At 42.5% G+C, this 27942-nt stretch overlaps 1 protein-coding gene across 1 annotated transcript in view; it reads right to left on the reverse strand.

Annotated features, from left to right (window-relative positions):
* Positions 1-6665: 6665 nt before the first annotated feature.
* Positions 6666-27942, reverse strand: part of SPATA17 (spermatogenesis associated 17) — an 85405-nt gene continuing 64128 nt past the window's right edge. The window contains exons 10-11 of the mRNA XM_028531298.2: positions 10622-10704; positions 6666-7112 (exon numbers count right to left, since the gene is read on the reverse strand). Of these exons, the coding sequence (XP_028387099.1) occupies positions 10624-10704 (81 nt within the window). The 3' untranslated portion in view covers positions 6666-7112; positions 10622-10623. The remainder of the gene's footprint in view (positions 7113-10621; positions 10705-27942) is intronic.

The following is a 27942-nucleotide window of genomic DNA, read 5'->3' on the forward strand; positions in this document are numbered from 1 at the left end:
CTTCCTCTTTGGTCGCAACCAACTGTTAAAAGACACTATATCCTTTCTGCCCATACCTGTATTTATTCAAATGAAATAACCTGTTTATCTATGTAAGTGGTGAATCACGCAGACAATATACAAGGAAATGTGAACCGAATGTCGGGACTAGTTAGCTCAGTCGGTGGTGGTGTATCTATCAATGATGCGAAAGTCATACACTTTACTGTTATACAGTCAGCATGGTGGTGCAGCATGGTGGTGCACGGGAATAGACTTCATCCCATAGCCAGAACTCCATCCTATCTGTAGCTAAGTAGCTAAAAAAGATGCCAACCAATAGGAGACAGAGATGATGAAACGGATCACATTCATTCAACAGAAAGTCCCTCTGAGTTCCTGTCCCAGTGATGGTCCGGTAGAACTGTCACCAGGAAGAACAGCACATGACAAACATCAGTGAGAACATTTTGCTTACTAAATGAAACCCAGAGCAACTGTAAGAAATAGTGATAAGGACAATTGGTTCAACTGAACTTTTTCTAAGTCTTTGACATCATCGCCCTGGGCAGCATTTGGAGCTGATGGCCACTGCCTCTTCGAACTATTTCTTCCATAAGCGTCTGGGACAGTCAGAAACACTTCTGCTCTCATCCCACCTCTTTTCCCATTGCATCCTCCCCTCCGATGCTGAATCCCCAGACTCTCCGCTCACTTTTAACTAATCACCTGTCACTGATTCAGATATAACCTACATCCTGATGGATGCCTGCATTTCTGTTTGTTGTCCTGACTTTTCACCAGCACGACTGCTTCTTAATGTCACATTCTGTGAGAGCCTTTCACTTAAATATCACACAGTCACTTTAAGTAAATAGATCTCAGACCAAATCATGTTCCTCCAAAACCAGGCCCTTGTCCAAGATTTACATGGTAGGAAAATTCTCTAAGTCACCCAGTCTCTTCCCCTGGTTCTTCCCCTTTTCACCACCACCATCTTCTATTTCCACCCAACCACCTCCCTAGCATTCATTTTTTAAATTATTTTCACCAAAAGATTCATTTAAGTAATAGTTTTCCCATTCTTATAAAACAAAGGCATTTGGGCTGCGATTGTAAGTAAACTGTTATTACATTAAACTCAAGCCACAAGCAGAGATATCTGATGTTGATTCAATCTGTGCCACCAGCATATATAGAATATATAGGTCAAGTGGGAGGAAATTAAAGTGGTCTGTTATTGTCGGAAAGCAATGTAACTATTAAAAAATAATCAGACCTAACAAGTTTGATACTTATTTATCTCAGATGGGCACTATATGTAGGCCTAACTACTTTACAAAAACTTGCAGGCGAAGAGACACAAAATTGTACGCATGAGCATTCATTCATAAATCTCAGTGGTTTCCTGTGGCTCTCAGATGGAGAGGTGTGGGCTGTGGGTGGCCCCCCTGAGGTTGGGCCGTGAAGGCACATGGTCTCAGGCAACAAAGAGCGGACACTCTTCAGTTCCCTGGGCAGGACAGGATGAGGAGTGTAAAAGGGAATTGAACTTCTATGCACTATTTTCATCTAAAATCTCCTGTAGGTCTTTTACAAGGAAAGGACACTCCTAAATGAAACCTGCCAGGGGCTTTAGGCATGTCTTGCTGTCCAAGAAGTTGTGAAATACGTGGACTTGAGTAAAAAGCTAATTAATCATTTCTTAAACCAAGCCAAATCAGAGTTCCGACATACTACTTACAGATATCATTCAACCATTCACTTTTATTGCCTGTTCTCTTAATAATCTAGCGCTGAGGGTCTTGCCAGAAATGGGTATTTGGGTCCCAATGATCTGCTCAGAAACAGTTCTTTTTAATGAAATCTGCATGCTCAAGGTTGGAATTGGCATCCTATATAATTCCTTAATTTAATTTGAAGTACAGGAAACACTGACGTCAACCTTGGACCAGTCCCCAAGCTGAAGCATGCTCAGATTATGAAAGAGCTTAAATCTGTTCCCCATTGCTACTGAGCTTTATTGTATTGAATGCAAAATATCAAGGATGGTACGTTTCATCTCGCAGTTCAGTTCAGGTGGCGGAGCACCTGCGTGGAGAACCCAGGAGAGGGATTCTGAGCTCAGGTTGGGAGAAATGGGGACGGTGATTAGCCATGTCTGCTGTGGAAAGAGAGAGTGGCAGACACAGGTGGATGATGAAGGTCAGGAACTGAAGGATATTGAACAGAGGAAAGAAATCTCAGGTGAGCCACGGTGTCTTAGTCCAACGCTTGAAGAATGGTCCTATGGGAAAGGGAATCAATCAACTTACTTTAAGGCACCGAATTCGTACCAGTAAGTGAAATCACCAAGTCTATACAATGAAGAACTTTTAACTAATCAGAAAAATCCAGAGGGAACATATTCTCTCAAGAGGGATAGTTACCCCCAGGACTTGGAAGTGCCCAAGCAGGGGGTATGGATATCTTAGAACGGATTCCAGCAGGCGTGGGAGGTCAGGATAAATGATTGCGTGGGGATCCTACAACATGCCACCCAACCTCAAACAATGAAAATCACCACCTTCCAGAGTAGCGTTCTTTGTATTGAAATAAACATGAAGAAAAACATCTACTTGTTTCAGATAAACATATTTAATATTTCCACGGAAAATTCCATCCCAGTTTGAAGCCGTGTCTGCTCCCTGTGAATGCCCATTAAAAGACACTTTTAATTGGAAATAAAAACAAACTGAAATCAGCACATCCCTTTTCAAAATCCCGGAAGTCAGGACCCTAACATGCGGCCATGGATATATTGGACCTAACAGTCCTCACCAAAGAGAAACGTATCAAGAGCCCGCGTGCCATCCATTTGAAACCAATTGGTTGCCCTGGAAGGTTAGGTCTATGATCAGTTCTTGTCCCATCAGCCATCAGCGTGTTTGCCACCGAGTGAAGGAGATGGGGAGAAAAATCACACGAGGCAGAGATGAAAGCTGTGCAAGCTGGAAGAGAAAAGCCTTCTTGATTAAGCGGCGGGCCTCCTGAAGTCTTTAATTCTGCCTCTCGCCCGTCCCCGCGCCGGCACGTGGGACGCACCGCAGATGGATGGCGATGCTCATCAGGAGGAGCGCACTCATACATCTTGTGGCTTGATTTTTTTATTTGTCAGCTCAAGAGGAGCGGGGAGATTTATCTGGAAGGGTGGTAATGAAGGTGGGGAGGCGCTGGTCAGACTGCAGTTTCCTTTACCAATACGTTATTCTCACTTTTTTTTCTCTTCTTGTTGCTGCGCCGCTCTCTTTAGTTCTACTTATTTTTTTTTTTAAAGGAGGGATATGTTGGGACAATAAGCCAGTGGCTCGACAGAGGGTGGTAGAGAACATACGGGAACAGCACGTCTAGATGTAATGTCTGCTGGGATACTTCAAATGTTTTAATCACAGTCTACATTGCCATTATGCACAGGCACATTCGCTTAAGCACAATGATATACTATTTGAAATAATTATTTTCTTTACCCTGAAATGAGATTTCATGTTTCCTTTCTTGCTATCTTTCTTTTGCTCTGCCTTGCAAGAATGAAATAATTCACTACGATGAAAATAATTTTTTCTTCCTTCCTAAGAGCGGCACAAAGAAACAGGCTAGGTCTGCTGGGCCTTAGAAAATACAGCAAAAGACATGGCCACACTGATCTGAGCCAAAGGGTGGAATCAGTCACTAAAAGGATGGAATTGGTAGCTTCTTGGTTCCCAGAATGCCGTTTCCAGCCAGGGAGACAAAGGCATGGGCCCCGGAGGACCACTAACAAGACCAGGACCCCCAGGGCGTCATTGGCATGCGACCACTAATCCCCTGAGCTGAAGACTCATTAGACCTGAGTCCAACCCCAATTTTGCTACTCGCCATGGGACATCGTTTGAGTTACTTGTCTTAGTTGCCTCATCTGAATATGGGGGAAGTAAATTCCAACCTCACATGACTTTAGAAACTTTAATTAGAACAATTATGCACTATGCCAGGCAAATAATGTTTGAAGAAGGGGATATATATATATATATATATATATATATATATATATATGACTCAGCCATAAAAAATGAAATCTTGCCACTTGCAACAACCCTGAATGGACCTAGAGGGCATTATACTGAGTGAAATAAGTCAGAGAAAGGCAAATACTGTACATGTGGAATCTAAAATACAAAACAAATGAACGAACAAAGAGTTTCCGACAGAACGGACTGATGGGAGTGGGGGAATGGGTGAAACAGGTGGCAGATTAAAAGGCACAAACTTCTACTGCTTTTCCGGCATCACTAGGATCTTAGACAAATTGCACATATAATTTTGTGATGTTATTAATATCTCACTTTGTTCCTAAAAGGGTTTGGACCATTTCACAATGGGAAAAAAATACAGGAAAGGTAAATCAGGGCATCATTAAAAGGAGAAAAAATGGGACGGAAGAGCAGCATATAGAATAGACACTGCGGGGTTGGGAGAGGGACCAGAGCAAAAAGGGGGTACAATCAATAACAAGATTGATAATGCCCCTGAGATAAGAATACAACCTTGACTTTACAACCCAAATGATATGGTGCTGAAACCAGGATAATTACTCAAATATTTACAGATAGGAAAGATCATTTCCCTGAAGGAGCAGCGGTCATAAGCTGACTTCAGGATCCACCAACGTAGCGCATGCCAACGTCTGTATGCAGAGTCATACTCAACGTAAGTCAGTGAGCCTCGTTAAAGTAACATTCCACCGTGGTGCGCATTCAAATGAGCAAGGTGCCTTTACCGGCGGTATGTCAGGTACCTGCCATTCAGTAGCTTTTATTTCTTGAGACATTTTTGGCACTTGAACCTTTATTCAATGGATATTTTACTCTGCTGGATGTTGGACAAAACGCATTTATCCAAAACAAAAGAAAAAGAGCAGAGCAGAACAGTCAGGTGCCGCTCACCATTCCTCTTGCCTCGGGATTTCCGGGGACGGACGGGTAACTCTGGCGCACTGAGCCTAGGCAGTAACTTCTACACTCATGGCGAAAGCTGCTTTAAAAGCATGCATTCTCAAAAATATTGAGAGCACTACAGAAGCATTAGGGTAAGACTCTACTGTCCTGAGATTATTATTATAAAAGAATAAGAATCACGGATTGCTTTGCTATAAGGTATTACAGCCTATATAAAAAAATAACAATGACTTAGGAAGAGAGACACGAGGCTTAGTAGAGTTAGGAAGCATTACAATTCAAGGCCAGGTTACATGCTCCCCATGCCCCGCAAATGTCACCTCGGTCTTTCCTTCCATTCCTTGTTTCCAGAGTAAGTGGAGTTTGAGGGTCGAATTGTAGGATGTGCTGCAGTCAGTGCATGACACTTCAAAGGGGTCTGCTCGTTCTGGACCCAGCTGTTCCCACTAACTTCTCACACTTTATGGTATAGAATAGTCCTCTATCCTCTTCTGTTATTTTATGTAATACTCAGTATAACACTTTTCTGTTCTGTGTCCCTCACCCCAAATGCCAGGAAATTCCTATTTGCAGTAAATGTTGTCTTATTAAGAAAAGCATTTGCTTCTTTATTTCACTTTTCCATAAACCCATACTTACTACAAGTCCTACCATTTCCACCAAATGTGGCTCTAAATGAATGTCAACTGTTTTTAAAAAAGTAGCATTAAAGATGTTTTAAAAAATCAATCCTTTTCATATATAACTTCACAAATTATAACCCCTTGCACAAGAACTCATTACATCAGACAGTTTTTGTAAGGACTTTATTTATTTATGTGCAGAGAGAGGGGAAGGGAGGGAGGAAGAGAGGAAGAGGAACATGGGTCAGTTGCCTTTCTGCGCGCGCCCCAACCGGGGGCAGAACCTGCAACTCAGGCCTGTGCCCTGACTGGGAATCGAACTGGTGACCTTTCCCTTTGCAGAATGATGCCCAACCAACTGAGCCACACTGGTCAGGGCACGTCAAACAGTTTTTCAGATGTTCTAGTTCAGATTGACAAGGGCATGGTTATAGATGGAATCACAGAACTGGTCCCGTAGCTCTGAAGTGGGCTGTGTTCAGACTGTAATTCCAGATAATTGTCTTACAAGTTTATTGCTAAGGTCAGAATCAACAAATGTTTACCCAGCATCAACAAAACCCCTGAAAATGGCTCACTGTCATGCAACAGGCACGCTCTAGAAGTGCCAGTCAAATCCGTCGTGCACTTGTTTTTCCTTCCGAAACCACTTCTAAGCGAACACAGTGAGCGAGGCAGCAGCCTGGCCACCGGGTCACCTCCCCGCTCCCTGCAGCAGAGCCCCGTCTTCTCCACTTGAGAGTGTCCGTGTTCCTGCTCCCGCAGGAACTGGCCCACGTCTGTGTGTCCCCAGTTCAGTGTCCCGAGGGGGTTTCCAGTTGGTCTGATGAGTCACTGTTACTCTGGGGACAAAGCTCCAAAGCTCCGCACCATTCATACTTCTAACCATCCACGCCTATGCGCTGGCTGTCCTCAGCTTCGGTGCCCAGCACTGGCCTCATTGTGTACGACTAGGATGGTGGGGTCAGAATAGAGCCACTTTGGGGGAACCGTTTGTATGCACTGTAGGTCTCTGGGGGCCTCGGTGGTGACAGCAGTTCTCAGAGGTAAAAAATCCACTATTCACACACTATATAAAACTAGCCGTCCGTAAAATATTATCATTTATTGAATCATAAGAAGTATGGTCTAAGTGTATTTTCTGTAGGGTCTTCATGTGTATTTTCCTTTTAGAACTGTAGAGTTTTTGAATGAACCACAGATTGTGCCCATTTCTTCTTTGAACAGAGGAGAGAGGGGAGGGGGAGGGGAGAGAGAGAGGGGGAGGGGAGGAGAGGAAGGAGGGGGGAGGGGGAGAGGGAGGGGGAGAGAGGGAAGAGAGTGAGAAGAGAGAGAGAGAAGGAGAGAGGAGAGGGAGACAGAGGAGAGAACAGAGAGAGGGAAGGAGAGAGGACGAGGGGAGAGAGAGACAGAGAGGGGGGAGGGGCTTCAGAGGCTGAGACACTGGAATCTTGGTTGCTCAGCCAGGCAGGGGTCTTCTACTCCATAATCACTTCACACCTTAACCTCAGTTTTACATTTTGTCTTCTTTTATTTTCTAAAAACAAAACAGTAAAGTGAGAGAAGGTATTTTCTAAAAGCCAAACACTAAAATGAGAAGAGAAAAACAGCCCAAGAACAGAGAGTTCTCAAACCATCCTCCTTTAGAGTTAGCTCAGAAGAAACTCTGGGGGGGGGGCGCCCCATCTGACCCCTGTTCTGGCCCTCCTGGAACCACCCTCCCCCACCCCACCCCATCCCTGAGCTGTCCATACCCCTGCGGGTCCTGACGAACGACACGTGTGCGCGTGCATGGACACACAGTGTCCAGCCAGTGGCCTGAGTCCGGGAGAGACACTGTGACCAGGCATCTTCCCCCAGGCCCGGAGGCCGTTAGGTCCTCTTCATGCAACCAGCAGTTTCTCCGAGAGAAAGGTACTAAGGACAGATAGCTTGACTTGTGGTTTGTGTTGTTTGCCTGGTTGGTTTCCTGCCAATTCACTCGCACCAAATTGAAAGAATTACAAGTTCACATAGCGCCAGCCCCGCTGCCACGCTGAACAAGTTTTCTTGTTGAGTTAGAAATTCAACCCCCTGCGAGCACATGTATGCCAGCTCCTTTGCCTGACTGCGGCTCTTTCCTGAGATTCCTTTTCTTTCCTTACACAGTCTTCCCCTAAAAAAAAGACCATGGAATTTCATCCCTCTCCCAATTCAGGTGCTAACCGAACTTATTTTCTCATTTTAATTTTTTCCCTCAGCTATTCCAGCCATTCATATACCAAACTCTTATGAAGAAGGAAGAAAGTACATTACTTTTCATGCAAAACAAATGATATAATCAAAATTGATCTCATCTGTTCTCAAAATTGCACCACATTTCAGCAGAAAGAGAACCTGGACCAAAGCCCACTGCAAAGAAGGATTTGGGAAAATTGAAAAGCACAGAAGGCAGGAGAGCTCACACCCCTGCGGACCAACCTGTGGCCTCCCTGCCCCTGCTAATTCCCCACCCTGCCCCCCCCCCCCCGTGCTCCCCCCGCCCCCCCCCCCCCCCGGGGCCCTGCTCTTAAAGGAGCCTCTGTCTGGAAGCATGAATGGAGCGAGAGATGGCAAAGCAGTGAGACAGGCGCACTGCACTGTGATTCAGACCGAGCTGCCGATGGGAAACTGGCCAAGGCTACCCAAGTGACGAGTTACGCAGAAACATTTAAACAATGAAAAGGAGTCCGGCTGTCCTAGCCAGAGAGCAGATTTTAAAATATGTGTGTGTTTAAAATCGAATCCATTCCGAGCAGTTTCAGCAGCTGGAGCCTTAGTGGATTAATCAAATGGGTAGGCGCGGGCTCTGTTTATCCTAAACAGGGACACGCGGAAGGGAAGAAAGATTAATCTGATAAAAGGCGTCACTGTTTCTAATCAGACTGATGGGAAGACGCGGCGTGGGTGAATTATCGCCAAGTGATGGACTGCGGCGAAGCTGAAGCAATCAAATAGATAGCTCTAGAAATGACCGCGGGAGCTTCTGTCAACACCGCGGCGCTCCGGGCCCCGTCCTGGCCTTCCTTCCTTCCGAAGAGCGGAGGCACTTTGTCACATTTGGTGAAATGCAATCTTAATAGGAGAGCTTCAGCGAGGGCTGCCACCCTTCACTTACCAAAATTAAACACGAGACCATCGCTTCCTTTCTGAGACGAGGGCGTGACATTTGGATAATGTTTTCAGTTCACCAAAATAGTTAAAATCCAAAAGCTACTGAGCATTAAAAAAAAAAAATTTCCATCCCGGATTTGTGTTTGCTCACTGGGCACTCTTTTTAATTAAAAGTAATGCGAAACATTTGTTACTCATCCTTGTCTTCCTTATACATAATTTAGCAAGTGATTATTTTGTCTTTGGAAAAGAAGATAATTGCCTGTAAATTATTATGATTGACTAGAATAAAGTCAAGCTGTTTCATAATTGGTAGAGAAGAGCAAGTAATTCCTGTTGGGGTATTTTGTTCTATCACTCTGCTTTTGTCTGATTATGTAAAAATTTCAAAAAATAAGAATACAAAGACATATCTCCCAGAAAGGTTTTTATAATCTTACTACCCAGTGATAACTGCCACTCAAATTTTTGCAATGTGCAAATGTATGCATATATACGTAACACAGAAGTTCATGCAAGTGTTTTTTATAAAAGTGAACACACTATATAATGTTTGTGTGTGTGCACACATGTACAGATATTTTAATGGAATTAAACTACACAGGTCCTTGCCTTCTTTCCTTAGAAATACGTTATTTTTTTTTCAAATTAAGGATCTATGTCTCATCATTTAACTCAGCCTACACAGGGTGGGGCAAAATGGTGTTACAGTTGTGAATATGTAAAACACAGAGTTTATTTTTATATAATTATATATTAATTATTATATTATTTTCCATAGAGACAATGGTAAACCTACATTTGCCTCACCTTGTATTATGGAGTATACTTTGTTTTCAATATATTCTGCATTACAAACAGAACATACTTTTGAATTAAAAATCTAAGTCACACACACATAGGAAGGATTTTACTCAGACGGTTGCATTCGGAGGGAGAAATACCACTCCGAGGTACCCAGTGGGTACCGATACTTCATAAACCTCTGAAACCGCAATTCCACTTGGTGGCATGTAGGAATGTTTCACATTTCCCTCCCTGCACCCCTTTGGAGTCGCTGGAAGTAGACAGTGGGGTCTGTACCCAACATACTGACTTGGGCACCCGTGTATCCAGAGTCACAGGTGAGGGACCGGAGACGCTGAGGCTGAACCTAAGGAACAGATGCCGCTTCACCCTCCTCCGCCTTCCCAGCCCCCAGAGGGCGCCCTTGGCTCTGGGGGTGGAGGGATACGAGATCCTCATGGGCGTGACTCCTCACTTCTGCCCCCTTTCCTCAGCCGCAGTCTTCTGGGCCATTCCCATCCCACCCCTCCTCTAATTTGGCCAGAGTACTTCCCCAAAGTCTCACTCAGATTGGAACCACGCCTCTAGTTTTAAACACCTTTGCAATTACATCCAGATCTCAGTGAGAGCCTATTCTGTGATTTTGAATTTTAACGTGGGTCTTTTTTCCTTCTCTATACTGTAAACTTTGGTGTCAGAGGCCCCAGGCACTGTGTATTTGGAGTTCCACAGAGACACCTGGGACTTCAAATAACACCTATTTTGAATACACTATTGTAACCTAACTGTATCAATGCAGTATTGAGAAATGCTTTAGCTTTTGGACACCATCAATATGTTTCCATTGTATTGTGTCAACTATTGATTTATTATGTGAGTTAACGTGAAGACAAGGTACTTCAGATTTTTGTTAGTTCTACTTAACATATCCTTGAGTCCATTTAGGAGATTTGAAAAACAAGACCCGTGACTTTCGAGTGTTACGAACCACCAGACTAGAGGGAAAGAAGCGTCTGGTCTTGTGATGCGTCGATACTGTAACACGGCTTTTCAAATAAGTCAGGTCAACCCCATTTGACGTATTTGTTACTTAAAATACTTTGTGAAGTACTTAGCAAAAATGCATACCTTTATAAAATTTGTCCAGCCTTTGAATATGATTTTCCATACGTGGAGAAGAGATCAAATGACGGTAAGACGGTTTGGAAATCCTAGAAGGGAGAAGAGCAAAGATGTGGTAATCACCTTCGTGTACAATTGGCCTCCCACCCGGGAGACAGGCCGCTGTGCCTTCGCGGGGCGGGGGGGGGGGGGCTGATGAGCTGGGGGGGGGTGGAAAGCTCCTGCACAACCCACCTGCAGTGCCACTTTTTAAATGAGGGGCTGGGGGCTGCTTTTCTGAAAAATAACCTCGTGAAGACAGACCGCTGAGGAGGGCAATTCTGAATCCGGCCGAGCCCCTGATGCCCGAGCCCTCAGGTCTGCTGCGAGCCGGTCCAGCCAAACAGAAATAATCCACTTGGGTTATATACCCTCCCTGGGGCAGCTTAGGAGTCTTTGCGAGGCTCTTGGAGCTGGAATGCAGCCTTCATGCCCCAATCAAAGTGACCACGAGCACGTTTCCTGGGCCACTGGCCCCCCATGTGAGATTACCCTGGGGTGGCAGCTGCGGTGTGTGTCTGGTCATTTAAGGCTTCGGTATACATATTCCCGCTTTTATTCAGTGTGGGTACATCTAAATTCTAAAGCTATATAGAGTTTCTATTGATTTTCTTTACATTTTTATATATCTTTCTTCTGACTAGCTTCATCTGTCTTCCTCTTACTTAGTTCCTGCTCCTCCTCCATCCTCACAGCCTTGGCTGCAAAGGCGCGGGTGGGAAGTAGCAGGCCAGACAGGTAAACTCATCGTAGCATGGTGTTTAGGTCTTGTTGCCGTAATAAAAGGGAGACTAGACACAGAGAAATATTGAAGGAACAGATCTAGACATAGAGATGTTACCAGTGACCCTCGTTACTCAGATTTCTCATGTGCAAGTTCAGCTACTTGCTCCAATGTACTTGCACCCCCAAATCAATACTCACAGAGCTTGCACGGTCCTTTATAGATATGAGGAGAGTGGCAAAAAATTGGGTCACTTGACACACACATTTCCAGCCCGTAAGGCCTGCTTTCTCGGCCCTAGCTAGCGCCACATTTTTCACACTTGAGTTCTCCGCGTTGGCGGTTTCACTGTTTAACTCAGCCCTGAGCACAGCGCTAAAGTGCTGTCTGCCTGTGTCCCAAACAGAAGGAGGCCGCCACACGCCTCCTAAAGAATGTGCATGTGTTAGACAGGCTTCCTCTGGGCAGGAGTTAACGTGCTGTCAACAACAAATTCCATGCTAATCAATGATACGTATTAAATAAAAGGTCTTCAAACACCAACACGCACAAAACGATGTTATGTACTGATTAGCAGACCAGAGGCTTGCGGGAACCCAAGCTTACATTTCTCCTAGGTGCAATGGTCAGCAGGCACTCAGTCCATGCTCGCAGTGATGACACAGAAGATTGGCTACTGCCAACACGCGAGTCAGCGGCGCACCCACAGCAGAGTCGAGAGAGATCACGACCTTCTGCTGCATAAGCTTGGACATTCTGCCAGATTAGAGCAGGCGTCCGCCTCTTAGGGCACAAGCAACACGGAACAGACGAACGAACGAGTGAGAACATGGATACATGAAATGAACTAACAGATTCAAAATACTGTTTGCTGCTCTTTATAGGGCGGGTAGTAAATAGCTCTTTGTGAACACTGACCAGGTATAGATAATGACCTGAAATTTTCGCTTTATGAGACACAGGTTTCTCTAAAATAAGATAAAGTATACATGAAGCTTTAATAAATAGAATTCGCATAACCCTATACTAAACCTAAATTTTCATGTTATCATTGGGAATTATCATGTTTAATTTCTTTCTGCATTTTAAAGAATTGGGTGTTAATCTTTCTTCCTTCCTTCCTCCCTCCCCTCCTCCCTCCTTCCTGAAAGTATCAATTGAGTGCCTGCTTATGCCAAGCACTGTTTTGGGATACAGCAATAAATAATTTAGGCGAAAACTGTCTTCATGGAAATTAAATTACCAGTGAGCAGAGACAGACAATAAGCAAATGAATGCCCAATAATAATAAGTGTTATGAAGAAGAATAAGGCAGGGTAGAGGGGAAGGGCTGAGGGAATCGGGGGAAAGGCTTGCAATTTCTGACCAGGTGGTCAGGAGGGGCTGCTGTGAGGATATGGGCACTAACGACTCAGGTGACAGTGTCACCATGCAAACTACAACCATACTACAGCCAACAGCTTTATCATTGAACCTCTCATGCCACTTCAAGTAGTAAAAGCCCATGAATTTACCCCCAAAATGATTGATTTATCTGCTCTGAAAATCTTGGAGGGCAAACCTCTTCCTACATCTGGAACCTATTAGTGCATTTGGCTCTTGCGTTAAGGACTCGCTCGGGGAAGCATCAAGCCAGAAGCATCATCCCTCCTCTGCAGGGAGCACGAGTGGGCCGCAGTGGCCTTGCTGTCTGTGAGCAGAGCTCCATTCGTCCCACTTCTTCCACAGGCACCGCCACACCCTGATGTCATGGTCACCACACACGTGCAGGGACACCATCCCGGCCAAGGAGGAGGAGGTTGAGCGAGCGATGGGCTCTAACCCCATAATCCCTCATTCCCACCGGGGCTTTCACATCCTTTAAGCAGCACGGCCCGAGAGAGACATTTGGAGAAAGAAAGAAGGAGGAGTGTTAATAGTGGTCGTCTGTTCTTTCATTGGTACCACAAATGGTACCACGTAACATCAAAACGTGATGAGCCAGAAAAAAGGTCCGCCACTTGTGGCGTTGCTCTGGGCGAGCAGCAGCCACGGGGCTTTTCTCGTTCAGACAGCGGAGACCAGCCTTGTGCAGGCTGGGCTTGCTTTCCGCGACCAAAGGATCCTGGGAGAAAGAGCGAGCTTCCTGTAGCAGAGGCCCTGACGCAATGCACGTGTCCTCCACTCTTCTCCCAACCGTCTACGTCTAAGGTTTTGTGATGGGATGTATCATCATTTCTTGGTTGGCTGGAGGGGAGGCCTTGACATACCAGGTCTTGTTCTCTTTCTAATTACCGCCTGAAGAAGCAAAGAGCCTGGAGCAAAACCCTGGATAATTGAAAAGGCATACCTAACTAAAGTGAAGGACAATTTTCTATGTATTTTAATGGCTTTGAAAGGGTGAATCTTACCCTTGGAATGGACTAGTCATCAGACCTTATAATAAACAGTAATATCGGCTGCCTTCCTGAAAGTCTGTGTTTCCCCTGTAGTCTATCATTTTCATCAAACACTGTTTTCTACTTGTTGGTTTACTCCTTCGCTGTGAAAATATGTATGATAATGTTTGGTATAAAAATCAAGAAATTAGTCTCGCAGCAGGGAGCCTGCTAACGACACCCTTTTAATCGTATCCTTCAAGCGCCGGCAGAAAACGTATTAATTGCAGTTTAATTTATGCAACAAATATTTCATTTTAATTATGCTTAATTTTTGTCAAGCTATAAGAATGTCAATAGTTCTGACAAGTGTTTTCTTACAAGTCTTTTTTTAGGTGAAAGAATTCAAATCAAACGCTGTTTCTGAAAGGAATTATGAAAGATTTCTAATTACTGCTTATGTTTTTGAAAAATTGCTAATCTAGTAGCCTCAAAATAACATCTGGGAACGTGTGAACTTGAAGCTTTATTACTCAATGTTTATAATTCTTAATAATATACATGCATCATTAACATGATGGAATCCTCACAGGAAGGGTTTTTTTTTTTTCTTCGTAATTATAGGATATATCAGTAACTGTCACTGAATGGTGAATTTCCTCTATAGAAATGTTTTTGTTCATTCTGCTCAGGAAAACTAACACAAGAATAAGTGAAACTGATTGCTGCTGATACACTGAACTGAGGAAAAGAATATTAACTGTGAACAGAAGTGGAAAGAAAAATGTCAAAGCGCCAAAGCTGAACAGGAGTAATTACTCTCAGCAAAAATGTATTAAGTTCTTTCTAGGTGAGAATCCTTCCCAAACATGATGTCTCATGTAAGAAAGCCGCCTCCTCCTGGACCCGCTTCTCTTGCCAGATGTGAAGGATGCCTCTTTGCCCTGATGCCTCTGGTACCCAAGTTTCCCTTCTCCCAGCCCTGTCCAGTTCTGCTCTGTATCAGTGATTCCCTTACAGGTACCGGCTCCCCACTAGAGGATCTGGCTCTTGGGGGCGGGGTTCCAGCCTTCGGTGCTTACCGGAGCCACCATCTGCCACCATCAGCCACCGTCAGATAGACTTGAGAATGGATGAAATGCTCTGGATGTTATGTTTTTTTTTTTGAAATACCATTATTATTTCAAAGCCCTCTTTAGAAAAGTTATTTGTGCATAGACCCGTATTTGAAAACGATTCATTGGGAAGACTTCTAGTTTTAGGATGGCAGAGCAAGTAATTCCCTGCCTTATCCTCTCAGAAATGTCTACCCCCAACACGTAGAGGGTTATAAACATCTATGAAACCACGCATTCAGTAAAACCAAGAGACGGAGGCGAGTCCACGCCCTAATTTATGCGGCGAGCCAGCTGAGGGGACCACGGCAGACCCGATGCCTTCTATCCTGCTCTTCCTGCCAAAGCCCCCCACGCGCAGCTGTGGAGCTGAACCAGAAGATGAGAGACCACGGTGGGCCCTGCACAGCGGGGCCTTATCTGACAGAAGGGAGGGGTGGCTCCCGAGTGCGCACTTAGCATTGCCAATCCCCGAACCTACTTTAGCTATGCGAGTGTTTTACTTGATAAAAAGTAAGTAAAGAAGAAATGATTAGTGCACCACAGTGTTTACTATTCCTCTTAGATTTGTTTCCTTTCTTTTTCTGTAAACGATCAATTTCTTTTTATTTTATGTTTTCCATTACTATTTAGTTCCCTTATATACCCCACCGCACCCGGCCATCATCAAACTGTTGTCCGAGCCCATGAGCTCTTTTTCCTTTTTGCTCAATCCCTCCACCCCTCATCCTCCCCCCACTTAACTGTCTTCCTGCTCTTCATCTGTGAGTCTGTGAAAAGCCACATTAGAACTCTACTTTATCTTGAGTGTAATATGAATATGCTAGACTGAAATAATTATGAGTTGTAGATTGTTTTATGCAAACATTATTTAGCAACGTAGTTTTGCTTGTTAGTTCAGCCTGTTTAGTAGAGTCCACAAATAAGTGACATCATACGGTATTTGTCTTTCTCTGACTGGCTTACTTCCCTGAGCATCACGTTCTCCAGGTCCATCTGTGCTGTCGCAAAGGTTTATGTTTCCTTTCTACCTGGACACTTTTATTAACTGCATTCCTCCCAGTAACTGATGGCTCATTTTTTATCACTTTTATATAATACCTAAATATATCATTTCTCATTTGTTAATTTTTTTCCATTTTCATTTCCTTTTTGACATTTTACATTTTTAAACAATGTACCCCATAAGCAAATCTACATAATAAAACATCTAAAATGCAGATAAGATCGTCAACAAAAATTAATGTATTTTATAATGTCAACTCCCTTTACAAGCTTTGAGAAAATTACATATACATTTACTAGTCGAGGTACAATACTTAATGTCTATATTTGAACCGAAATTACTAAGGATGATGATCTGTTTCTCTGAACTCATGTCCTTTTCCCAAACTAAATCAGATTAAGAAAGCAATGGGGGTTTTCTCACAAGCTATTTCATGCATGGATGTCCTTGAACTTGACTGAATCTGAACTCAAAAACATGTGTAGGTAAAATACTTTAGTATTCAAAATATTGAGAAATGTTTATTTGTTGTTGCCACTAAGAGCGCAATTTATCGCAGAACATTTAAATATAACTCCTAGTTTATATAAACTTTAGAAATTAAAGGTCGTTAAATTCAAGAAGGTGGATGTATACGATTTAATCTCAATCAATGTTTAATACATTATTCATTCTTTTTGAACAATATAAACTTATTTAAAGATTAAGAAGATATAAAAATTAGAGAATTAAAATGATTATGGTCTTTGAAATTCTGTTAGGCACAGTCACACAATAAAGGAAAAATAACTCTTGAATAAAGTTAAATCAACTGTGTATATAGTCCTTACTTACACCCCTTTTGTTCTACAGATAAGAATTTACCAGAAACAAAGTAAAAACAAGTATGTCTTACCATCACCAATGTATAATATAATTAGTTGATATCTCTTTTTGAATTGTACTTTGAAACTAAACCATGAAAATGTTATATGCTTAGTAAATGAATTACATGCAATTAATACTTAAAAATACTTGTGACACTTGACCTGTTAAGTAGGTTAACCACTCCTATAATGTTGCTTCATTTACTATTCTATTTAATAAACTCTTTTTTATAAGGAATATGAAATAAATTCAATATAAGAAAGAATAAAACTAGTATAAAAGTAGGAAGTTCTAAGTAGTTCGGATTTGTCTCTGACACACACAGAGTAGAAGTATTTACTGTGTAGTAGCATGCCTTATATCTGTTAGCAATTTGAAGGTTAATAAAAGTGATTAACAGAGAACATCTCTGAAGTAAGCTTGATCGATTAAAAGTGTTCTAAACAAATAAAAACCTTGCATAGGTAACTCATAGTTTCTTTTTATCAGATAATAGCCAGAATGGTCTCGATTTCATTCAATGTTACTAAGTAAATTTTGACAAGTAGATTTTCACTTCACTTAAGGAAAGAAAAGAGGAATTGTTTCATGTTGAAAAGCCACATTAAAACTCTACTTTATCCCAAAATGAAATATTAATATGCTAGACTGAAATAATTACGAGTTGTAGATTCTTTTATGCAAACATTATTTAGCAATGTAGTTTAGGATATTAATGTGTAATACTTTCTATATCTCTTATGTTGACACATGTTTAGCTAATACAGATTCTAATACAGGTGTTAGTCATCATTAACGATATTTTTAGAAACCCATTAGTTTCCAAGAGCTTGGAAATTAATGACAAAGGTATTTCAATTAGTTTTGTCTGCTCTCCATAACTACACGGTTAGGGCTTATCCAAATTTTCAAAACTGTTAATGTGATTTAGTGGATATTAACCTCACACAATGTTCCATTAAGCTCTTATCCATCACGGGGGCTAGTTAATTAGTGTACAGGAAGAATATTCTCTTCCAAGAAATTCTTATATTTAGAGCCCTAGGAAAAACACTCTCCTATCGCTACCATCAATAGCCCATGGGAGAATTGGCTTAAAATGTGGGAGGAAGATTGCAAATAACAATTAGCAACATCTACATCTTCGTGGGCGGAACTGGGTTAGTTCTCACAAATGGACCCGGTGCTTGGTTACACCAGCGGGTCTTCCGAGGTTTTCAACTAGCTGAAAATTCTCAGGGTAAGGAACTTGCTCTGAAATTCCTCCTTCCTTACTGAAACTTCTTTTTATTTTTCGATTACAGATGGCATTCAATATTGTATTCGTTTCAGGGGCACAGCGGAGTGGTTAGACACTCGCACCACTGACCACGTGCTACCCCCAGTGAGCCCGGCACCGTCCCAACACCACCCGTAGGTACCCGGCACATAGTTACGGCCACCTCCTTCCTTACTCTTTACTTTCTCACCAGCCTTAAGGTTGGATTTACTTTTCGGTCATTCTTTGTTCAAGAGAAATTCCTACCTCTTCTGGAGAGTTCGGGATAACGGGTGGAAAGCACGGAATGGTTGCGCTGCGGAAACCAAGCTGAGACTAGGTGTCCTGCAGGGACTGCGCAGGCAGGGCCCCCACGCGCTATGAATGACCATCGCCAAGAGGCGTGGGCAGGTTAGGAGGGCACGCGTTCATCTCTTCCCCCAGGTCTTAGTGCTGGAGAACCAGAACCGAGGGCAAGTGAACCGGGCTTGTTCTGACGTCAGAGGCGCACAGGCCAGGCGAGTGGGACCGAACACCCATTCCGTTGAATTGTCTGAGAAACTAAGGCGCTGCCCTGCGCGCTGTGGCTGGGTGCTCGATAGCTGCGGACGAACTCTTACCATCAGAAATAAAACTTACTGAGAAATTGCAGTCCGGCCTGCAAAACGACGGAGCCCCTTTCTGAGATGAGGTAAAAAGCCTTTAAACCAGGCTTAGTTGAGCTTCAGGTTTATGCAGTGGTTTAATGGGCAACATACTGAACTCTGGCCTTACTATTTCCAGATGTTTGGCTCAATGCAAAAGGTAGCGTTTTATAAAACGACGTTGAACGATAAATGGGGAGCTGCCCTCCTCTAACACAATGAAGTGCTGGCTCTGTATTTATTTCATAGGAACCTAGCTGGGATTTCAGTCACCGCGCACCAACCGTGGCCACCCTATGTTGCGTCGTACTTGCATTTGAAATAAGACGCCATTATACAAGGGTACGCTTTGCCGCTGCCTTTAGCAGGATTGAAACAGTGCATCGTGTTTCATATGGGTGGTCCTTTTATTAGCTTTCTACCACTTGATCAGCTGATATCACTAGTAATAATATTTAAAAAAAATAAACTGGAGGTTGCAAGTCCTGCCCTGAGACTGTAGTATTTCAAAAAAAAAAAAAACAAACCAAAAAAACCCCCCAAAACGGCTTAAGCTTTAGGGGGAAAACCAATGACAGAAACAGCATTACAAATGCCAAGGACTGGGCAGGAGCAATTCTGATCCGTTTAAAAAGTGATTGATGAAACTCTAATCCAAACTGAAGGAACAGTTTCACGACAAGCTGTGACCATTCCGCACACTTCATTAGCTGCCATAATTAGCCCGGTGTTTCAATTTGTTAGAACTGGTGGGGACAATTTTCCTCCGAATGCAAACATCAAAAAAAAACAAGGCCCCTCAGACTTGAGGAGAGGCCGGCGAGAGGCTCTTCCAGCCTCTGTGAACGAAAGGATTAATTACTGCTGATGGGCGGCCGGGCAGGGACCGTCTCGTCTCTCGGGCTGTGCGCGCGTTCCTCGCGCATCTCCAGGAAGACGTGGTTGCCGCAGCACCACGCGGTCCAGCAGCCTCACGCTGCAGCACAGCGTCGCTTCTGATGCCCAGAACTCTCAGGGTGGGTTTCTCTTCCTGCTTTGGGGCCCAAGACTCACGCCTATTTATTTGTATTAGAATCTTCAACTGCCTTCGAAAACACCGAGAAGTTTGGTTACCCGGCAGCGCCTCAAGTCATAGCTTCCTTCTTTAACTACGAACATGAGCAGGAGAGCGGTTTCGTGTATTTCCGTGATTGTGGCAGCTTCCACATACGTTTATGCACATTGCACGAGTACGTGTTTTAGCCCATCTATGGAGCTACGTGAATTTCACCTGTATTTATAAATATAGCAATGCAATCTTAAACCTGGATTACGGGGCTATGCTTCGATTTCCCACAATATAAATTCACAAAATCTAATCAAAGGGGGTGATAGAAAAGGGACTTTTAGTTTTCTTAGAACAAAAGAGATTTCTTTTAGGCCTTTGGCTAAAGGCTAAGCTTATGCAAAATCAATAGTAAATACCTACAAACAGTGTCATTAAAAATTTCACAACTCTCTCAACTTTTAATACCTGTGGCTTTATTGTTGTTTATTTCGCATTAAGATGATTGTTAAGCCCAAACTTTAGTATGTTAAACATTTTTTTCCTTGAATTGACCTGGAATGAGTAAACTGGAAGGAGTAATTTAGTGGTGCGTGGGGGGAGGAGCTGTAGCCGAAGAAACCGGTGGTATCTTTGAATTCACTATGTATTAGAAAAACGCTTTAACGTGAACAAAGATCAACGTCAGAGGAAAGCGCTTGTCTGAGCTTCCGGAGGGCATTGTTCCGCAGGTGCGGTCAAAGTCAAGTCCTTTTGTTCTCAGACAATGGGGCCACGTGTCACCGAGAGCTGCGCGGGCCAACGGGAATAGTACCATGTGGGCGCACACGAGATTTTGATTTTCCAGCAGTCGTGTTGGAAACAGTAACGAGAAACAGGAGAAAGTAATTGTAAGCTTATTAACTATTTTGACCCAGTAAGGGTGTAGTGTGTCACGAATAAAAAGTACGAGCGTGTTCCTTCATCTTTTGTGCGAAGTCTTCGGACTCTAGCAGGCACCTCACACAGCCCATCTCAGCCGAGAGAAGCACAGCTCAGTGCTCAGTGGCTACGCGACTGTCGCACAGAACCACACACCGCGTCCAGAGAGCACCGAGCTGCTTCCTCGGGAGCAGTTTTCTGCTCCTGGGTGGACAGAGCAATCCTGGAATTCTGCGGCTGGCACCCAGTGCAAGAGGACCCGTGGGAACTATGCACTAGCAACCGAATCAACCCTCTATGATCAAGGGCCGGCGTCCTTCTCTCTTAATAAATGGGATGCTGGTGAATGGAAATAATTGTAAGAATCCCAACAATCGGTGAAGATAATAAGATTTGCAAACTCAGCAGGCCGTGCGCAGCCGGAGACTGAAAACAGTGGCACGTAAGGCGGGGACGCAGCACCACTGTGGCGCACGCGTGTGTGACGGAAAGAAGATCCACGCGGATGGATCAGCGCTGACATGGAGCCGCACGCATCCGCATGGCCACGTCGGTTACGAACACCTGGAAATGCCTTCATTAGTTCCATCTCTCTCGGTAAACAGCCGCTGCCCTAAGTAAGCACCCTCCTCACCATCTCCCACGTTTCCAGCAGTCAGATGGGTATTGCACAGCCCAGGTGGAAGCTCAGGGGTACGGCCCATTCTGACTGCTTAGTAACTGGGAGGCACAGTTAGTGAATAATTTTAATATTACAAATGCCTAAGATACACATGTAATTAACTTGGCATACTGACCACAGTTAATCATCTGGTAAGTCTGTGGTGACCTGAGCCATGTTGCTGTTTTTGATCTTCTCATCAAATTGCTTTTTCCTAAAACCTCAAGAGCTATGCACAGAACCGAAACATCTGCATTTAGCAGGTCTAAACAGCCATACAAAAGGCACAGAGAATCTGCTCTCCCTCAAGTCTGTCATTTGCCATTCAAAAATACGACAGAGATCATTTCTCATCAGGTGAGATTTTTTTTCTCCGTAATTCTCCACCTCTACCATTCATCCTTGATTTGATTATTAAGCAGTGGACGAGAGACACAAAGTAGTTCTACATAATATTTAAACTTGTGTTGAAGCATTCATCTTAATATTGCAATATAAAGAAGGAAAATCTCGAGACGTATATTATGAAATAAACAACTTCTTGAGCAATAAAGATTTCACCGGTGAAGACATAAAGCAAATGCAGCTGGAGAACTTTGGTCCTTTGTGGAAGTACTGGGGAGAATGTGGCTCTTTGTCACCAGAAGTGGCTGATTTGAGAAGGCTGGAAATGCGTCAAAGTCTGGTTTGCCCTCCTCAAGGACCTGTGCCTGGAAATATCTCAGAATGCAAATAGAAGAAGCCACATATCCTATGGGGGAAGTCATGTGCTATTAAAATAAATGTGGAAGTTGACCTGTGACTTAGAACAGAAGAATAAAATGGAAGAAACCCTTTATTCTGTCCCCAGTACTTGGCATTTTCTAGCCTGTTATTGAGTAAATGGAGGAACAAACATTTCCCTCCAGCGTATACCCCAGGACGGAACGGGCAGCAAGGGGCCAGCTCATGGGTTTGGTCTGGGATGTTCCTGCTAACGTCGCGATGGAGACGCTCCTATTTTTGAGCCCCTTTTGGAAACAGTTTATGTTGTTTCCCTGCCCTCTAAATGTTTCAGTTTTTCATTGAGCATAACTTCCACTGGAAGGAAAGTCTCAGAACTTCACGGCTAGGTAGCGTGTCTGCAATCCGTGGGAACACATCTGGTGCTGCTCTTTGGTGGGAAGAGTTTCACGTACCATCTCAACCGTTTCTTCCTAAATCAGCAGGAATTCCTGCCAGAGAGGCTGCCCCAGACCCCCAAATGGAGAAGTGCGTACTCCTGTTTCCGTGGTCAGACTCAGGCCCAGAGCCTTTGCAGAAAATTCTTGCGAGAAAACGAGGGCAGAATATGAAAGGAAAATCCTGAAGATAAGGAGTCAACTTTCAGCAGAAGTTTCGAAATACTTGAGAGAAAGTGTGCACCATGGTTAGAACGATACAATAAGGAGTTCCTTCGCAGAGTGGATTACTTTAGCATTTCATTGTTATTATTCAATGCACTGGAACCATATTATGCATGCTGCTGAAAAGTCAGGAATCCTTTTGAACAGGCTCTTATTCTGGAAAATACGATTAGAGGAAGATAATTAAACCAACTCTCTAATTCTGGAGGAAGTGCTTTCGAGGGCTGAAATGGAAAATGACAGTTTGTGTATTTCTGTAGAGGCAGAAATCTCCGCTGCAGTTCGCTCCTGCTTCATGTCCCGAGTACGACAGGTGGATTCACAAGTCTCTGCTGTCACAGACTGTATCAATAATGCAGACTCCAAAACACATAACCACCGTGGTTTGGGGACAAAAAAAAAATAAAATGATACGAGTTCAATCTGGAGATTTGTAGAGAGCTTTTATATTCCCTTCCTCTAACCTTTGCTATCTGACAAAGCAAGCTACTGGAGTTCTAATTCCATTTGACACTACATATCTGGGTAACTTGATATTTCTTACATTTGCTGCCACTAGAACAAATAGTTGTAGTCAGATCAGTGCCGAAGGCAGGTGCACTGCTGTGTTAAAAGGCTATCCCAACATTTGCAACTCTGGTAGTGCTTTCATTGAAGTTTAGTTTTATACATTTAATCCCTTTACTTGCAGAGTTTGAATTCATTTCTACACTTTTATAAAGCAAACACTTCAGAGTAATAATTGTAAAATAATTTAAAAGATTGTGAAATTCGCCTCTGAAGGAAATTATTTTCCCATAAAATAAAATTGATGACATGCAAATGTTGTTTTGCATTTGTATATTTGCCCTATTTTTTTCTGCAGAGAAGGTCCATATCTTCAGCTAGATTCTCTGAAGAGTCAGATGTCAAAAAGGTATCAAACTAGTAATTTGAAGTGTTAACACAATTTCTGAAGAAAAACAGTAGTCCCCTGATTTGAACTGAAAACCCACCTTGCCACTCTGCATTTTAAATCAAATTTCCCACGGAAAATAAGTACAAGAAATGAGGTTGGCACAGGCACACAGAACCTCAGGGCTAAGTGGGAGAAAGGTGGCGGGTGACCTGACTTACACCACGGATCCCGTGAGTCTGCAGGGCGGACAGGTCTCCGTCCAAAAGTCCAAGCCCCACAGCCCTGCAACATGCACTTGTCAAGGAGCTTTAGTCTTACGTCACTTCCGTTAGCTGTACTCCCACAGAGAAAACAAGCGCCGTGCAGACATCACTTTGGTATGCAAATGTCAATGTACATTTCCCTTTCCCACCTCCTCCAGCGACGCTTTCCTGTGTGTGGGAGTGAGTTCATCCTCGGGCAGAAAGGGACTGGTGAGCTCAGTGGGGCAAGGACAGACGAACCTTGAGTACAGGCAGTGGGCAGACGTACTTCAGTTAATGTGGTCTAAAAGCAACTAGCTTTTGGAGGATAGTGTTTACAAATAAGAACAGGTACGCTGTCCTCCTAGGTGGTCATGGTATAGAATAATGATAAAAGTGATACAAATTTATTTACCAGAAACTTAAAAATACATGTTGGAAAGAAGAAAAACTCAAAAGAACTTTCTTTTCTTTGCTTTGGAATAATAGACTTTACTGAGCTGGTATTTAAGCAATGTCGTACCCTGTAGTAGAAAGAAGCTTTCTTAAAAGTGGACTTCATATTAGCATGTCATCAAAAATCAATGATTATTTTAATGCTACTAAGTGACAACTTTATATTAATACATGAGCTACATTCTGAGATGCTTTTCTTCACAGACTACCAAATACTTAACATCTGGCATTTGGACAACTCCCAATCGATAAAAATCATGCAACTTCAGGCCTTTTATTTTTATTATCAGCATTTACATCTATTACAGATCAGTGAGATGAGAGAAAGCTAAAGCCTGAAAAATTTTATCAGTACTATTTGGGGGCAAAAAGAAATCATATATATACGTTAGCTAAAAATACATCTAATGTATCCTATCATCTTTTATTTTTGTAGCCTATCTTTAGATTTTTTTTCCTGTACTTTGAAACTTAGGTCATACTAGCCCTGAATATGAAAACTTACTTTCCGAACTGAGTGTACATTTTATATATCATATTTTGCACTTTCTTAATTATGCTATTAGAACTGCAAAGTATGTTCATACTTGCAGATTAGATTGCTTCTACCCTTTGGACATTATTTATGTATATTAAATGTCAACATGAAAATGACAGATGACTTCTGCATTCAATTAGGAAAACAATATGCAGTGCCTCAAACATCATAGAGAGAAAAAGTAAGCAAAGCTTCAGCTCCAAGCAGGAAGAGTTTCAAATTCCACTTATTTCTTTTAAAATGCCTTCACCTTCTTTTAATGGTGTCTAGGCTTGAACAATTAAACGAACTCCTCCTGAAGATGCTGACCCATAAAACGAAAGTGATTTTCTTAAATGGTACGACGACACGAAAGTGAAGGAAAAAAGGAAATGGCGGATGCTATCTGTCCTTCCATCGCTGCTGCAGTGAATGTCATCGTGACACGTGGCATCATGTTGGCGAGCTACGAGGAAATTTAAGCAGATGTGCTTTGAGACCCGTCCTCCAACGACGCATCATGAAATTCATCATGAAACATACTTGGAAAGAATATATCGCTAAAATAACAAAACACTGAATACGCAGAAATTCTATTTTACGTACCCTAAGAAAATTTAATTTTGGACTGGGATGTAATTTTTATATCGGCTTTTAATTTTTTTAAACACTACACGTGCCAGCCGCACGTAACTTCACTTGGGAGATGGGGTCGTATTAGGAAAAGCTTTCCAGAGGAAAGTGGGGAGGACACCAGTCTGCCTCCCAGTATCTGGCGTGAGGGAGTGGTTCTGTGGATAGAAGGGAGATCCTAGGTGTCAGGGAGGAGATGAGTTCTGCGGTGAGTGTAATCAGCGTGAGCTGTCTCTGGAATAAGCAAGGAAATCAATCGAAAGAGTAACACGGCAACCTTTTTTTTTTTACCTTCAATGCTGCTTGCAGGCAAGTTATATGATCAAATGAAGAAGGTAGGCGAAGCAAGAGATCTGTAATACAGCAGACAAATGACAATGCATTGCTAGTTAGACAGCCTAATAAGTACCGTCTAATTTTCTCTTTAAAATCCATTTATTCTTCAAAGCCCTAGATCATCATCAAGGGACCACATTTTTCAACCGAGGAATTACAGAGGAGGAAAATTAGATTTTATTACATATTCTGATTGTGGCAAGCAAACTCATTGCAAATAGCTCTTGGAATAGATTTAATAAGAAAGTAAGGTCAATATTTGTATCCTCACAGCCAACGCTGTGAAATATTTTGACTACTTTTGTACCTTTATAGTGTTTAATCAATGTCCATAAAGTCAGTTGCTGCCTAGATCAAGTTATCACTGTTTAGTTATGATACTTCATATTTGTTAAACTTTTAACATGCCAGAAGCTTTAAAATTTTCCTTATAGTTTATAATCTTGTAACAGCCACATGAAAAGTAACTTGTAAATCAATCCAGAGTTATTAACGTGATTATCAATCTGCCACTTATATAACAGAAGTTACAAATTGTAGCTTCTCAAAATCCATCTGGTAATGTGGCTTCTAGCATCTTAGTAAGATGAATATCAATGTTTAGTTAAATAACTCTGTAAAGAATGTCTGTAAGAGAAGATATTGCATTTAGGCATAATTTGGAAGATATCCATTTAAGTATGTTCAGATAAATTAAATCCACAATGTTAATTTTCGCTGTGGGACAATTTCTTCAGATGAGTTCTCAAGCAGGAAGCCAGCCCCACGTGTGCACAGACGAGTGGGGTTATGGGTACTTCTTGGAGGGCGTCATGGGACTGACAGGAAGTAAGGAGGCAATGCCAAATGCAGAGAAGTGCTGGCTCGTCCTTTATTTTTTATGGTTGTCTTTGCCTTTTTGATAGAGTCTTAAAAAGTTTTAAGTACCAACTTAGAAATTTACCAAAAATAATTTTTAAAGGACTGTTTTTATATTCTGATAGAAATTCAACAGAATGGTACAAAGGGATATAAAGTGCTGTATATTAATTAAAATTTGATGGCAAGCGTTCCCATCTTTGTGCTAAAGGTAACACAGGTTAGATGTTTAACATTTAAATTTTGATATTTAATTTTTATAACATTAAAGTAAACTGTAGTATGAAAATAAATTTAAATAAATAAAGTAATTCATCTTTTGATGACCTTGAACTTGGTCAATTTATTAATGTGACATATTATTACTTTCTAAATCACTTTTATTATAATGTCACTACATGAGAATGGGGCTGGCGATGAATTTTAAATGGTAGGTACAGGGAGCATGGGAGATTTAGGATATCATTGTAAGTGATTAAAACATAGCACCCCGAGAACGTAGCTCTGGAGCCCGGCGCCTGGGTGTGATATGCACGTGGGCAAGGAGTAAACACCCACAACTGTAACGGGGGCTGAAACACCAGCACTCCTGAAAAGTAACGTTCTCAGCAAGTGAACTAGAAAAAGTAAGGGATTCGACTATAGAGACCTGAACATATGCGTGCATCCCATTCTTGGGGGCAGCTTGAGTGGAGAAGGGTAAAAATATAAATAAATTAAATTAAAAAAGCATTTCCTACAAGCTCCTAACCACGTGTTCATATACGTATGTTTGGATGTCAAACCAAAACCCTTCTGTGAAACATGCACTTTAGATCGTATTTCAGAGGCTTCCCATATATGAAGTCCCATGGGATAAAAACCCACAATAAAACATTTTAAGACAAGAAGAAGGGCAAACAAACAAAAACTTCTTCCATTCAAAATAATCAACCTTATTATATATCTCCCTATGGGCATTGCCCTATCAACCCCTCTTCTCCTGATCACAGCCAAACTTGTTCAAATTATTGTCTATACTCGGTACATTCCCTTCTCCTCTTTCTTCTCCTTTCTCTTCCATCTACTCCAGTCGCCCATGTTGTCACCGAATCATCTCCCGCTAAGTGACCAATGACTTTCATCTTGCTCCATCGCAGGGACCTTTGCAGACCTCATCTCATTTACCTTTGTAGCATCGTTTGCCATGGCTCATCACCCCTTTCTCTGTGTTGCATTATCTTTCCCCGACTTCTTCAATGAGCACATTCTCTTGGTTTTCTCCCGTGGATCCATTTATTTTATGGGCTTATCCTATTCCAAATGGTCATGAAGTGTTAGCATTCTTCAAAAATTCTAGGTCCCCTCTCTTCCTAGTCTATGTTT

The sequence above is a fragment of the Phyllostomus discolor genome, chromosome 15 (assembly GCF_004126475.2).
Source record: "Phyllostomus discolor isolate MPI-MPIP mPhyDis1 chromosome 15, mPhyDis1.pri.v3, whole genome shotgun sequence".
Classification (NCBI taxonomy): domain Eukaryota; kingdom Metazoa; phylum Chordata; class Mammalia; order Chiroptera; family Phyllostomidae; genus Phyllostomus; species Phyllostomus discolor.